This window comes from Rousettus aegyptiacus, unplaced genomic scaffold, assembly GCF_014176215.1.
Source record: "Rousettus aegyptiacus isolate mRouAeg1 unplaced genomic scaffold, mRouAeg1.p scaffold_m13_p_4, whole genome shotgun sequence".
Classification (NCBI taxonomy): Eukaryota; Metazoa; Chordata; class Mammalia; order Chiroptera; family Pteropodidae; genus Rousettus; species Rousettus aegyptiacus.
The window spans coordinates 93,015,300-93,031,380 of record NW_023416307.1 but is presented as its reverse complement, the minus strand read 5'-3'; the positions used below and the strand labels follow the sequence as shown (position 1 = coordinate 93,031,380).

The following is a 16,081-nucleotide window of genomic DNA, read 5'->3' as shown; positions in this document are numbered from 1 at the left end:
ATTATTAGAAATGGAGTCTTGAAAAGTACTAATTTACTGCTTAATTTTTTTGCTTACAAAGTGGAAGAACCCAAATGAGGCATCTAAATTCAGCTATCTCTCTCTTCCAGTTTTGTGGTTGTTGAAAATCTCAATGAATCCATTCTGTTCTTATCTTTCTTTTATTAATCCTAGTTATTGGGAATCACTTAATATAATAAAGATTTAAAATTATTTTTCTGTAACTAAATTAAGGAAAGCCTTAATTCCTTAAGAACAAAGCTAAAATTGTTCTTAGAAAAACAAATTCTCTGTAAATCTTAATTCAATACTATAGAAAGAAATTGTTGGAAAAGATCTTTTAAGAACATACCAGCAAAGAAACATCATTTTCAGAACATAACTTGAGATGGTGAGATGTAATGATTCCAGTTCTGTCTTCATTATTTGACATGGTTAATGACAATTCACTCACAAATCGCTTGGCTGAAAACGCATTTCTAAATTTCCGCACAGAAACTACCTCCTTATTCTCATACACCAGTAAAACATAAAAGAAACTTAGATTAGATAAATAGATAGAGATAGATAGACAGATAGTTAGATACTAAAGAGATTAAGAACAGGAGTTAAAATGATACAATCGCTCTTCTGTGTTCCCGTTTCTTGCTTTAGATGAGGGTGTTTGAAGGAGACAGAAATAAAGAAGAAAGTCCAGGTTTTCCAGCAACCAGCAAAAGCTAATACTTTGTATTTAAAAGCAATTAGGGAAAAACATTCCCCAAAGCAAACCATGACCCCCATCCGCACCCCGCGAATCGTCTGTGGATCATGGAGCCAGGTCCTGCTTGGATTCCTTTAAATTGGGGGTTCCCCTTTCATCCTTCTCCCCGCAAGCCCTGCAGGCGGGAAACAGGGGCTGCATGTCCCGGAGTGCCAGGGCGGAGACGCCTGCCCCAGGAGAGGGGGCGGCTCTGGCCTCGCAGCCAACCCCTCCCGCCGCCGGAGAACAAACGGGATATTCAGCAGTGGCCCGTGGCTGCCAGAGCAACTCCTCAGGGGAAATTAAGCGTCAAGTCAGGCTGCGCCGTAACCGCCTTTAAAAGCGCCCGCGCCCCGCCCGCCGTGCACACCCGGCTACCTGGGCTGCCTCTCGCGTGTGTGCCTGTGCGCGCGCGCGCGTAAGAGAGCGAGCGCGCCGGGGGTGCGGGTGCGGGCCAGTGCGTGCCGAGGCGTGAGCCTGGGTGAGTGCGAACCGGCGTGCGCGCCGGGGCAGGGGCGAGCCCCGAGCGTCCACACCGGCCATGAGGGGCGCAGGCGCCTGGCCTGCGCTCTGCCTGCTGGCCGTCGCCGCCCAGCTCTCGCGGCAGCAGTCCCCAGAGAGGTACGCGACCCCCGTCGGGCCCCCTTCCTCCTTGCTTTTCCCCCTCAATCCCCGCAGCCTTGCCCGCGGCTTCCCGCGGCCCGCTCCGGGCGCCGGGGCACCCAGCGCGCGCCCTGCGCTCACCCGGGCGCGGGCTGCCCCTCGGCCCGCAGGACCTCGCGCGCCTGCCGGCTCGCCGCTGCGCGCGGTCCCACCTCCGCGCCCGCCCCGCGGCCGCTGGCCGGGCTACCACGTGGCGGGGGCTTGATCTGACCTGCGTTGCCCTCCCCGCACGTTGTGCGGCCGGAGGGAAGCGTTAGGGCCTGAATATGTGGACTTCGGCTTACTTTTGTTGTTTTCTCCCGGAAGGAGACTTAAGCCTAGGGAAAAACTCGAGTCGCGCGGCGCGCAGAGAGCTGTTCTTGGAAAGTTAACTCTTCGCCAGCCTGGGAGCTGCCAGACGGCCCCTGGGCAACGTCGGCAGCTCCCCTTCCACCTCCATCACCATCAGCCTTTTCAGTGGGAGGCTCTGTCAGTGGCCAGCGATTTTCGTTAAAGGGTCTAGGAGAATTAGGCTTCTCGGCAAATCTGGGAAATTAAAACTTTTTATTAACTAACTGCTTGTCTACCTTTAAACCATGCACATCTTTCTCACAGCCCAGCTCTCATGTTCTCTCTCATTCCCACCGGTTACATTTTCCATTTAACATTTTCCTATAAGATTTTATCACTATGTGGAGAATTTGCTTGCTGATGGATGGATGGATGGCAGAATAATCGATCGATCTTGTGTTGTTATGGAGACAGGTGACAAGTGACCGAATGTTTTATCAGGCTATAATTGAAATATTCTAAGAGCTAGCAAGCTTTCAAATTTCTCTTATGGTGCAGACATTTATTAATGAATATTAACTTCGTCCATATTAATAGACTACACCTTTCTGAAGTTGACATGTTTCAAATTCAGTTTCCCCTTTTATTTCCCAGACCTGTTTTCACGTGTGGTGGCGTTTTTACTGGAGAGTCTGGATTTATTGGCAGCGAAGGTTTTCCTGGAGTGTACCCTCCAAATAGCAAATGTACTTGGAAAATCACAGTAAGCATTTTTTAAAAAGGGAATTCTCATCGAAGTGGGTATTGGAAACAGTGGCAGTCTGGGGCTTTTCCCCTTTGTTGTCAGGATTTGTGTTAGAGGCAAATGCCTGAAATAGTGAAATGTTGGATTTACCTCAACTATTTGGAAGATTTTTATTAATGGAACTAGTAGTGTCCTGCATTTGTGATTGGAAAGGGTACAGATAATGCTTGAAGGAATAAATTCTTAAAGCAGATGTGTTTCTGAAAACCCAGACTGACTCAATTGAGTTTCACGAATTAAAAATTAAGGCTATTTTCAGTCAAAGGCCTGTTGTAATGATTTTTAGAAGTTATTTGCACCTTACATAAATGTCTCCTAGTGGGGAATAGAAGATCAAAGGTAGTGCTTACCTCTTACTACTTTACACTCATTACAGAAAAACAGTTTAAGAATGAGAATAATAATAACTGGGGTGCGGGTAGGAGGGTTAAAGGGTTAAACATCAAACAAGGGCTAATTATATGCCCATGATGGTTAGTAATGGCATAGATTATTCTCAGTCAAGATAAGAAGTCAGATTTAGAGACAGACCCCCCCCAAATGTCTAGATTTAGAGTCAGCTAGATCAAGTCATCTTTCCAGTCAGCTTAGTAGTGACTGTTTTCTTCTTGTTAGGAAGTTGTTTGGCAATTGAACATTTTGGTTCACTGAGAGCTTTGTTCAGTCAGATTGTGCCACCCACAGATTATGATTTTAAAAAATAGCTACCTCTTGAGCACTTACTGGGTACCAGGCCCCATGCCAAGTAATTAACAAGTATGATCTCACTGAATCTTGAAAATCACTCTGAGAAAGTAACTATGCTGAGTTCTAGAACAATTATGTAAAATGACTTGATCAAACATTTGGTAAGTCCAACTTTATGTAAAGTGAAACCTATTTTGCAACGAAGCATTCCCACCAAGAAGGTTGTTAGGCAGATATGAGGGGTCCCTGTCCTTAACATAAACCTCTTATATGCATCAGTGCCCTTCTATAAAATATCAACTCTGATGAACTGGTACAGATTTCATTATTTTATCGCAACACATGGCGCCAGGAGAGAATAAATCAGAAAATTGCTTTGAAATATTAATACTAGTATAAATGTGAAATAAAACTTTAAAACAAATATAAAAGTAACCTGGTTTTCATATTATAGTTGCATTCCAATGGTAATTAAAAATGATCCAAGAACATTAATGACTGAGAGGCATCATGTACCTAATTGAGAAATTCACAGTCGGCCTGTTATTTGGGGTATTATGGGACATTGTTGGTGTGGCATCAAACTTTGATTGGGGCAGGGGTGTCCAGTGAAAGTTTTCCTTGGTAAAGAAGCAGAGAAGCCTGGTTGCCTCATTCTTATGTGTGAGGGCAGAGGAAGTATAATGGATGTACTATTTGGATGCAGTGTAAAGGCAAAGCATGTGGGCTCAGCAGTCGGATGTCCTTAGATTCAAATTCTCATTCTGTCACTCATAAGCTGTGTGACTAAGATTTATTTTCTTTAAGCCTCAGGACTGTTGTGAAGATAAAATAAGATAATACATGTAAAGTTATTTGGCTCAGTGCCTGGGATATAAGTGTTTAGTAAATGTTAGCCATCGCTATTTAAGTTTTCATTATCATTATTGCTGGTATTGAGTTGTCCTCCTGCTGCCCCATAGGCAACATACAGCTACTCCCTCACCACATTGGCCAAACTGGGGTTGGCATCAGCTCAGAAAAACTTAAGACTTTTAGGGAACAGTCTACATTGTCATCTGTATCAAGAAGACCTTATTTCTGTGCCTAGGTTCTTCTATAATCTTACTGGAGCAATTTTGTGTCAGTTAGGGCTGTTGGCGGCTCCAATAATAGAATGTCTCAAACAGAAATTTCATTGTCTCTCACATAAGGGAATCTGGAGGTAGGCAATCCAGGTGTGGTGCGGTTAGGCACCCAGTATCTTTCTGTCTTCCTGCTCTGCCACCCTTAGCATGCCACCTCATTATCCAAGATTACTGCTCAAGTTCCAGCCATTCATGTTCCAGCTGGCTAAAAGGAAGGGAAGAATATATCCTTTTAAAGACATTGCTCAGCGTTACATGCAGCCTGCTACTTATATTTCATTGGCTAGTTCTTAGTTAAATGGCCACCTCTAGCAGCAATGAAGATGAGAAATTCAGGTCTTCTATCATTGTGGAAAGAAGGAAAAAACAAGCAGACAACAAGCAGTCTCTGTAACATATTTATTCTTGGTTTGCTCAGGCTGCCTGAACCAATGTTTGTGAAACTGAGAAACAAATGCCAGCCTTTTTTGAAAAAATTTATTTTAGAACGCATAGTTAATACAGAAGAAAGGACTACACAATTTGCTTTCCTAGTTAAAAACTTTATAATGTTAACTCTTAGCCAGTTGAGTTTTTTCTATTTCAGGGGCTGCCTCTTTTATGTTTGCGTATGAGTAGCTACCGAAAACTTCGAGAGGAGCCGAGCACTTTCTCTCTTGGTTTAAATTACAGCCTCAGCAGAAAGTTCATAAAGGCCCTAGGTGCTCTTACAGTCTCAGTGTGACAACATCTATATATAGTTCCTTGTATTCACAAGGAATAGTACTAATTTGTACAAAAAAATTTTCGTGGGCCTGTGGTTTGTCAGAGTAACATCAGGGAGCTCCCCAGCTCCTGTAAATCCTAGGGAAGAAAGGAGGACTGTGGTAGAGCTAAAGCTGGTAGCACTGAGATCTTTCATTCATTCAACAAATGTGTGTTGTTGTGGGGTATTGTAGGGGTTATATCAGCAAACAAGGTGACCAAGCTCTTTGCCTTTATGCAGCTAGTTTGGGGAGACAGGTAGTTGATGTTTAAACAAACAAGTAAACAAGAAAATCAAATATTGATAAAATAGAATAGATATTACTTTACATCCATTAGGATAGCTACTATTAAAAAAAAAAAAAACAGTGTTGGCAAAGATGTGGAGAAATTAGAACCCTTGCTGGGGGAATGGGAAATAGTACAACTTGAAAACTATGGCACTGTCTCAAGAAATTAAATGTGGAATTGCCATATCTTTAGCAGTTCTATTTCTGGGTATATACACACAAGAAGGGAAAGCAGGAACATGAACATATATTTAGGTGTCCATGTTCATAGCAGCATTATTCACAATAGGTAAAAGTTGTAAGTAATGTAAGTATCTGCCCACAGATTAATGGATAAACAAAATATGGTATAGATATACAAAGAACATTATTCAACCTTAAAAAATAAAGAAATTCTGACACTTGCTACAGTGTGGACGAAGACATTTGCTAAGTGAAATAAGCCAGTCATAAAACAATAAATATTGTAGGATTTCACTTATATAGAGCATCATAAAATGCTGGAGGGGTAGGGAAATGGAAGTTAGTATTTCATGGGTACAGAGTTTCAGTTGGGGAAGATAAAGTTTTAGAGATGTATGGCTGTGATGGTTGCACAGCTGTATGAATGTTCTAATGCCACCGAATTGTATGCCTAAAAAAGGTTAAAATGGTAACTTCTGTTATGTATATTTTAACAGAATAAAAATATATTTAAAATAAAGTGGTAGAATATTACATAATGCCATTTACAGGAAATGTTCAGAAAAGGAAAATCTGTAGAGACAGACAGTAGATTAGTGGTTGCCTAGATCAGGGGATCGGTATGGGGATTAACAGTAAATGGTCATGAGGGATTTCATTGAAAGGATGGACATGTTTTAAAACTAACCTATAGTAATGGTTGCACAATTTGGCATACTTACTAAAAATCATTGAATTATGCACTTGAAATGGGTGAGCTTTATAATATGCATAAAATATACCTCAAGAAAGTTGTAAACACTCACACACACACACACACCCATAGTGGGTGTTGTGCAGGGTTGGCTATGGTGCTGGTTTAGTTGGATTGTCAGGTAAGGCAGGCCAACTCTGAGGAGGTGACATTTAAGATGAGGCTTGAGTGATGAGGAGCTAGCTATGTGAAAGTCTGGGGAAGAGCAGTTTAGGCAGAGGGACGAGCAAGTGTGAAGGTCCTGAGGTGTGAAGAGGCTTGATTTGTCTGAAGAACAGCCAGGATGTCTGTGTGGCTGGGACAGAATGATCCAGAGGGACAATGGGAGGGGAATTTAAAAAGGTGAGCAGAGCCCTGCAGGCCATGGTAAGAAGTTTAAATTTTATTTTGAGCAAGAACCCAGTGGAGCATTTTAAGCAGAGGAATGAAATTGTAGTAATCCCCTCTAATTCATGGGGGATATATCCCAAGACCCCCCAGTGGCTGCCTGAAACCAAGGATAGTATTGGACCATATACATATATTATGTTTTTTCCTATATGTACATAGGAAAAAATTTAATTTACATATTAGACACAGTAAGAGATTAATATTAACTAATAATGAAGTAGAACTGTAATAAAAGTTATGCAAATGTGTTACCTCTCAAAATATCCTACTCTACTGTATATACAGCATGGTTATGCTGGACAAAGGGATGATTCATGTCTTAGGTAGGAGAGAGCAAGGTTTCATCATGCTATTCAGAATGTCAAGCAATTTAAAACTTATTTCTGAATTTTTCCATGAAATATTTTCAGACCATGGTTGACCATGGGTAACAGAAGCCATGGAAAGCAAAACTATCCACGAGCAGGGGACTACTGTATCCAATTTTAAAAAATATTTGTGGCTGCTGAGATCTTGTCCATCTTGGTAGAGTGGACAGGGTGGTAACAAAGGAGAGGAAGAAGCTTGGAGTCTTCTGACTAAAGCAGTTGACTCAACAGTTCTGAAGGCAGTTAGTGTCAGCAGCCAAGAGGCCAGATGCACCAGGCTCTGGACCCTCACTTGGCAGCTGCTCCAGACAGGACTGTACTCTGCTGTGGCCTCATCCGAGGAAGGCAGTTAATGGTGTTCTCAGAGCCAATGGATCCAGTCTGTTTCCTGCTCCTGCATCAAGAAAAGAGTGCTCACCGAGCAACTGAATTTCACTCTTAGTAAAACATCAGAGACCCCTCAAGATGGGGGGGGGGGGTTTCGTGTAGCCCTTAAACTTGAGTTCCTGTAGTTAGAGAGAAATATCCTGCCTCTCACTACTCACTTGCCTCCCATCCGATTTTTCCAGAGTGGAAATATGTCCCAGCAAGGTGGTTTTCACCACCAAATTGTTTTATTAAACTCTATTTTATCAGTGGGGGATTTGAGAAAATCTGATTTTAGCATCTGCATGCTTTAAGAAAGATAAATGCTACTTGTCACAACCAAATTTTCTAGCCAACTGTGTTGGATTTTCTGGTATGGAAGTAAAGCATACAGATGGGAAATTTATATTTGTCCTTAAATTATAATACTTTAAAGTTTTCATAGTGATTTCTTGGACTACTCTGCTGTCTAATACACTATTTACATTGAGTATTTAAATTTAAATTAATTAAAGTTAAATTAAAAATTAAAAATTTGGTTCCTCAGTCACACTAGCTACATTTCAAGTGCTTGGTAGCTATATGTGGATAATATCAGACAGTATATAATATGAATACCAGTATATAATATGAATACTTCCATCATCACAAAAAAACTTCCTTTGAACAGAGCTGTTTCAGAGAATTTTTGAAGTTAATTTTTATTCATGTAAAGATATGTAGAGGATGAAGATGCTACGTGATGCTTAGCTGTACTTCTGATTTGCAAATGGGAAGCTGAATCTTCTTTTGCATGGTTGTTGGAGCCGTGACTGGAATCAAGCCTCTTGACCCAGCTTTATTTTTCTGGCCACCTAAGACCTCAGGTAGTCTTCGGCGTTATAATGAGTTTTTGCTGAGTATGTTCTCAAAAATGTATGGCTAGAGATTAGAGAATTTGATGGTTAAGAAATTGTTAAATATTTTGTAATCCATGATGGAGTTGGGGGTTTCTTAGTTTCCTATTGATTTTCAGAACGGTAACTTAAGGGGCATCTGCATAAAATACATAGTGTGCATATGTTGGGCTTGGGCAGGAGTTAACTATAATTCGATAGCTAAGGTATGTATGAATAATCCTTTGGGAAATGGTGGCTGGTCTTCTTCTAAGCAACTCAGAAAGAAAATAGGATCAGGTTGAGGCAAAAGTCACCCCAATTTATTTACGGATGAGAACCAATAACTCAACTTATACCTATCTCTGCAATATGAAATGTAACTTCAAGTATTGACATACAAACACCTGGTCTCTTCTGTCACAGTGTTTCTCCTGCTGGGTACACATGTCCAAAGGGGCAACACTATGTGCCCTGTGTGTAGGCAACTGAGATTCTTAAAAGAAGTTGGGGAGAGTGGACCATTGTCATCAAGAATACAGCCATTGTGATGTAGCTCACTGCCACATACAAGTCACATTCACAAAGATACCGTAGTAGGTGCTAGAGACACATAGATGAATAGGAAGCCGATAAGAACATGGGTGTGGGGAGGGGTGGCTGGGATGATGTGTCCCCAGGCTGAGTGGGAAGTGAGAGAAAGCCTAACAGGCTCCATAGGCACCTCTGGCACTGAGATCACCATTTCGTTAATGTTTTCATTATAAATTCATTGCAAACTTGGCAAATGGCCAATGCTTCTTTTATTCCTTGGCCTTTTCACCTGTAACGTGTTCATTTTATGATGCCCCATTGTAGAATTAAAGATTCATATCGATGATTTGACACTTTTTAAAAAAGAAAAATTGATATTAGTAGCAAAATAATAACTTGTAAAAGCAACTCTAATCAGAATTTGACTTGGGCTACGTATGGTATGAACCAGCTGAACCTTTGTTTGTTTATAACAACTATGCAAACTAGAAAGGCTAGAAGCCTTGAGCCTCTGTGAACTCCCCTCCAATAGGTATGTAGGAATTGTTATGTAAAATTGCTTTCCAAAGTTTAAACTAAATATCATTTGAATGTGTTAGGCAGTTGCTGTTATTATCCAATAGAAACAGCAATTGGTCTGCAGAGATTGATAAAAATGGTTTTGTTCTTAGATTTAAAGCTGGGCATGACTTACAGAACAATTTTTTAAATGAGGTAATCTATGTATGGGGTCCTGTTGTTACAAATATTTTTCCTTATATAGCTAATTAGTGTCGAAGAAAAGCATAAATTATCATATGTAGATCTTTGGATTCCCTAGGTAGTGCATGTACTATCATTTTGATAACTATTTTTTTCTATTCAGCTGGAATTAAATATACTAGTTATTATATATATATATATATAAAATAATGTGTGGTTTTCAGCATACCTTTAAATGTATTGTATCCTCATCCAATTCTTTGAGGTAGATGGGATATGTATTGGTATGCCCATTTCACAAGTGGGGAAATTGAGACCTAAAGACCTTGTAGCTTGCCTAATATTGACATGCTTGCAGATGGTAAGAAAAGACTAGTATAAAATTTCTGACTAGGTGATACAAATGCACCATTATGCACTTATTTAGCAACTCAATAAACATTCATTCAACACTTACTGAGCACCTACTGTGTGCTAGGCATTGGGTTAGGCCCAAGAGATAAAAGGAGAAGGCATAGTTTCCACTTCAGAGAGTTGATAATCTGGTAAGGAGTTATACACTTATACAGAGCTATTTTACAACATATGTCTTGATATTTCCAATTATGTCTAATAAACAATTATATAAAGATACTCCTGTACCATTGCCTTGGGAGTAATTTTGTTACTATTGTATATTAAAGTCATCATACGGAATCCATGTTCTAAAAGTCTGATTAAATTTAAATGGCATTCACATTTAAAGAAATAGTAGATTAAAAATGTGGTTAGGATTTATGTCTTCACAATAATGTACACATGGCCTTATGAGAACAAACTCATCTGTGGTAGGGCATGGATTGTATGAAAATTGAAACATATAGTGATGTTCTAGTGAGATAAGTGCTAGATATATAATTTGAGCAAACAAATAGTGAATTCAGACAGGAACTCTATTTAAGTCAATTATACCTAAGGGCATAGCAAGGGATTCTAAAATTACTAAAACTGTTATTTGCAGGGCATAACCATAACAGAAAGATAGGGGAATGGAATTATATGAGTATTTCCTGGCTTTAAACTACAAGCAGGATTCAAAATTATATAGAAACTCAAATTCCAATCCTAAGTATTTTTTTTTTTTCTCTAAATATACCTATACATAGTTGGTCTAGGCTCGGTTATTTCAGCTGCCTGAATAGTAATTTAATCCAATGCTTGAGATAATATTATTTACATCTGATTCCTTAGTAAAGATAAATATAATTAACAGAATATTTGCTTACCAAAGCTTCAGGTTAGTATGAATAGGATAAGAGCACTATAGCTGTTTTTTGTTTGTTTTGTTTTTTAACAGTATGATGCAGAGACTTTGTGATTCTCATAACATTTAAACTGTCTCAGGTTTCAGTTAATAAGATATTAAAGGAATTAAAATATTTTCCTTGCTTCCTTAAATCTTGAGAAGCAGAGATAATATAAATCCTAAATAAATAAGCAAGTAGGTGACATTTTCCTACTGGGTTCTCTGTTGCTTGTTCTTGTTTTCCTTTGTTCTTTCACATGGAAATCAAATATGTTTTTATTGATTGAAAGCCTGATGCTTTATAAATGTGATTATTTGTACTGCTTGTATTTTTAGTGTGATGGTCAAACAGATGCCTTAGAAAAGGCTTAATGAGTACAGAAGAAAATGAGAAAACATGAAAATGAAGTCTTCATTGAGTATTTCTTTTTGCTGGAAGAGATTCTCTTTAATAAATGTTAATGACCAAAAAAGTCGTTCTTTCCTAAAACATCACTTTAATAATGGAGCACAAAGATAACACATCCAGTACCCCTCTGTTAAAAAGCAACATTAATTTAGAAGTCATTTAAGAGAGGTATAACAACCAGAAAGGCTGTTTAAGAACGTATTATTAAAAAGATTGATTTTTATCTTCATGTCCCTTCTCCGCCTAAAGAGTTCAATTTATGATGTGAAATTATGGGCAAATTTGAGTTGTTCCATAAATGTTCAGATTCCTTAAAAAAAACTATCAGATATTGCCAGTAACAAAAAAGAGAGTGGTCTCATTTTGTTAGCGCTTTAAGCTGGAGACCAGAGAAGCATTTAGAGGCCCCTAATTCTAAGATTTCTTTGTTTACATTGTTCTGCTTAGAATTGGAAAGTATTCCTGTGGATCCTTGCAACCCCATGTTCCTTGCACACAGTTTTATATATCTGTTCTTATTCCTTGATCCTATGACATGTGATCACTACCTTCAACGTATGTAGTTGTACCTCGTAATTTAGCAGCTTTATCAACAGTGGCAATAGGGCTTTTGGATACTCTTAAATTTCTTAGGCTAGGAACTTGGAATAATAGAACTATTTTCTTCAGATATATTTTTTGTTAGATGATGAAAGTCATTGTGGCAAGTCTCTGGAAAACCAGTATAAACATCTAAAAATAAATGGAACACCCACAGAGAGTAGGGAGGTGGAATGAAAGCTGCACAAGCCCTGCTACTAAATATCACTTCTCTCTCACTGCCTCCCCCCAGGACACTCCTGAGCACTGCAAATAATGAAATAATGTTTCCCAAAATGTGGAGGGAGAGGAGACCATTTAGTCAGAGATGGGCTGTTCTAACGAAGAAGGGCACAGGGGTGCCATTGGCGATTCTGGGGCTGCTTAATGCTTCTAGAAATGAATTGATAGGGGTCTGATTGTTAGATACAGATTTTCTAAAGTAGCTGGGCTACAGTTGCCCTTCTTTGAAGGAATCGTGATTTATTAATTTATTAAAGTACCTACAAGAGATTGGGTGCTGGTTAGGGCACAGAGACTGCTATGATTGGAAAACCATATCCCTGACGGGGTTGGAAGATGAGAGGAGGCTCTCACTAGTCAGGAGATGTCTTAGAAATGAATAACAATGGCACAGGGTGTCCTAGGAATGAATGACAGTGGTGCAGGATTGTACATATGGCATTACTCAGTGACTATAAAGGTGGACATTGGAGAGTCATACTGTTGTCATTTGCTAGGAATGTGATGTAGTTTCCAAAACTTTCCATAGTTGGTATCATGGTCAGACCTGCCTTGTAAAGGGATGTGAGGCTTGAAGGAGGTGGTAGATAAAAAGCCCTGGGCACAGTGCTTGATGCGAACAAGCACTCAGTAACTGCTGGTGGTGCTGATTATTATTATTTTTTTACCTCTCTTCCAGGGCTGTTTAAAGCCACTATGTTTTGGGGTGGTTTGTTTTGCAGCAATTACTTACTAGCTATATGACCTTGAGTTTGTTAGTTAACCTATCTTTGCCCCAGTTTCCTGAATTATAAAATGTGGATAATAATACTTCCTACTTCATAGGATCATTTGGGGACATTTAATAAATTATTGCATGTGTGATATTAAGAACAGTGCTCAGCATATGGCAAATACTCAAAAAATAATATTCACTCATTAAATATTTATTGTATTTATTATGTGTCAGGCCCTGTTTTATATTCTAGGAATATAACAGTGAAGGTCCTTGCACTGCTGGTGTTTCCAGTCTGTAGGTGAAGAGAAACAATAAACTGGATCACAAAGGAATAAAGTAGGGTTAACTACCATGAAGACAATAAAACAAGGTGATGTGTTAGAGATCAACACTGATAATGTGACATTTGAGCTGGAACTTGGATGATCCCCAATGATGGTTCTCAGAGCAATTGTGATGATTCAGTATTAAGTGTTAAGCAACCTCTTTGAGGCTTCTTGTCTGTTATTTATAGAGAATACAATGTCTTCTGGATGTTTATGAATGGAAAGGCCTTGCTCATGGATTCAGTTTAGTTCCTGTGGAGAGGGTATGGATCTGGTTTGCATCTTTGCCTATTTATGTTTGGTTTGTTTCGATTTTGACTTTTGAGAGGTGCTTTGGGGATGTGGAAAGGGGAGGAACTGAAGGATCTGTTTTTGTGAGTAGTGTTGCCTGGGATCCCAGGTGGTGAAGTATGATGCAAAGGACTGGAGGAAGCTGTTTTCATCATCCCCACTCACAACTATCTGCTATCTTGGGAAGGAGAAGATTCAGGAGCATGAGGAAACAACCCCCTTGAAACATTAGAGGCTTCCTCTTCTTGGGCCCTGTGCAGAGAACTTGGAGGGACGCATCTGTTAGCAGGAACATTTCATTTATCCATTCACCTGTTTCCACCTTTTGGCTATTTTGAATAATGCTACTATGAACATTGGTGTCCAAGTGTCTGTTTGAGTCTTTGCTTTCAATTCCTTTGGGTGTACACCTAAGAGTAGAATTGCTGGATCACATGGTAATTTTACCTTTAGCTTTTTGAGGAGACACCAAAATGTTTCCAGGAGTAAGAGAAGAAAAACGTGGTGAATGTTGTCACTACAGAGCCAGACGATTTTGTGGGCCTATGTAGACATCCCTTGGAGATGCAAGTTGTGGGGGTTCTGGCATAGACATCAAGCTGATAGGAACTTGAGTTATTGTTCTTTAGTGATTACAACTAAGCATGTATTGTTTGGGGTTACATAAAGCTGGGCAGCTGCTCCAAGAGTGCATCATATACTTTTATTATTATTGTTAAAAGTGAGTTATAATTTTAATGAATTTGTTTTATTCCCCATACATCATACACACACACATATCTTAGCTATGCATATATTCTTTCATTACTCTTATAAATCTTAGCTATTACATCTGAAAATAATGAAACTACATTTCTTATAATAGAAATAAATAATAGAATTATTAAGTCAGGAAAGAATTACCACACAGCCGTCCTGTCTGCCTCTCTGTTCTTCAGTGCAGAGTGGGTATCCACTTTCTCTGTGTTCCCCAGATGCCATCTATGTTTATTGCAGCATTAATCACTGATTGTCTGTTTACTACTGTCTCCTCTACTAAACTGTAAAACTCGGAGGACAAGGACCCTGTTCTAGTTGTCTACTCTCCATGTAGCTAACATAGTGTTTGACACATCCAATAGTAGTTGAGTGAAGGAAAGAATGTATAAATGAATGAATGGGTCAGTTACTCCATTCACCTGCCTCTAGGTGGAACAGCACAGAAGCTTTAGATCTCTGCAGGAGACTGTCCATTTATTGCCAAAGAGCTCTGGAGAAGGATACTTGTTCTATACATTTTTATAGTCTGTAGAACGCTATAGTTAAGAGATGTTCTCTTCCTGTGTCCTCCCTGCAGTGTCTCTAGTTGTGTTCTGTGTGTGTTGTTTGCTCCAGCCCCTGGGTTTGTGAATTATCAGCCACCGTATGGTCGTATTGGGTGACCATTGTTCGATCAATGTAACGACATCAGTGACACCAAAAAGTGACTCACCATTTGGATTTAATGTCAGTTTCTGCATATTTACTTTTCAGTATAGGCGACCACTCCAGATGCGTCATGAGTGAAGCTGTTATGAGCTTCCTTCATTGACATTCCACTACTCAGATGAAGCATAAATGTACATTATACTTCCTGTATATGCAAGAGTACAATGTTGTAATACTAATGTTGGCTTTGAAAGCTATTAACAATTAAGCAGGGAAATAGGCAAATAGTATGAACTAAGAGAGCATATTAGCTAATTAACTTTAGGAAAAACATTAATTTCCTTAGAACCAACAAATGCTTATAAAAATGGAAGTAAGATAAGGCTGAATGATATAGATTAGATTAATTACAATTCTAATATTTACAGAATTGTTTGTGAGCTAGCATTTATAACATAACAGCACATTAAATATTATATTTAAGTTTTAGGTATTCCATTTAGGCCATAAATCTTTTGGGGGGGAAAAACTCATCATTTGAGGTGAGGGGGGAATTCTTCACATTTTCTGAGGATGAGTTAATAGTAAAATTGCCATCCTGTTGAGCATGATACTTGGCTCTGGCTCAATAGTGATTTTTACACTTACTAAGATATGTATTCAGTGATTGTGTAGTACATCTATGAGGGAAACTGACATGATAGCTTGTGTTGAGAGCCATACAATAGGAGGCAAGATTTTTTTCCCACTCAGTGTTATGTTGTAAGCTGTGATGAAAACGGAAGATGGAGCACCTATTATGGATGCAACAAAGAAGAATACTGGTATGGCAAGTCATGAAATTATTTTATTTAGCTTATGCAACAAATGTTTACTGAGCATCTACCATGTGTCAGGCACTGTTTAGGCACTCAGGGTACATCAGTGAACGGAGCAAATGGAAACTCTTGCCCTCGAGAATCTTTGTACCTGGCACGCACTAGGCATAGGAAAGAGGCCTCTAGAGTGGACAAGGGGAAAAGTAGCAGAAGCCGACGTCACACAGAGAAGAGGGGACAGATCCTATAAAGCCTTTTGCACCAATGTGAGATAAAAGTCTGTGAGTCAGGCCCCCACTCAAAATAGGATGATTCAGAGAGGGTTTATCTATAAGGAGGCTGTTAAAAAAGAGTAGGGAAGTCTAGGAGAAAGAGCCATTACTAGAATCCTAGAGCCTCAGGTGACTTCATAGAGAAAGAGCCAGGGAGGTTAACATCCTGACCTAACTATCTTCCCTATATTCAGTTTCCTGTTGGCCCTAAGCAATTAGAATGTTGATGCATT

General features: G+C 39.4%; 1 protein-coding gene across 1 annotated transcript in view; it reads left to right on the top strand.

Annotated features, from left to right (window-relative positions):
• Nucleotides 1-1,049: 1,049 nt before the first annotated feature.
• Nucleotides 1,050-16,081, top strand: part of PCOLCE2 (procollagen C-endopeptidase enhancer 2) — a 63,436-nt gene continuing 48,404 nt past the window's right edge. The window contains exons 1-2 of the mRNA XM_016126507.2: nucleotides 1,050-1,363; nucleotides 2,330-2,438. Of these exons, the coding sequence (XP_015981993.1) occupies nucleotides 1,284-1,363; nucleotides 2,330-2,438 (189 nt within the window). The 5' untranslated portion in view covers nucleotides 1,050-1,283. The remainder of the gene's footprint in view (nucleotides 1,364-2,329; nucleotides 2,439-16,081) is intronic.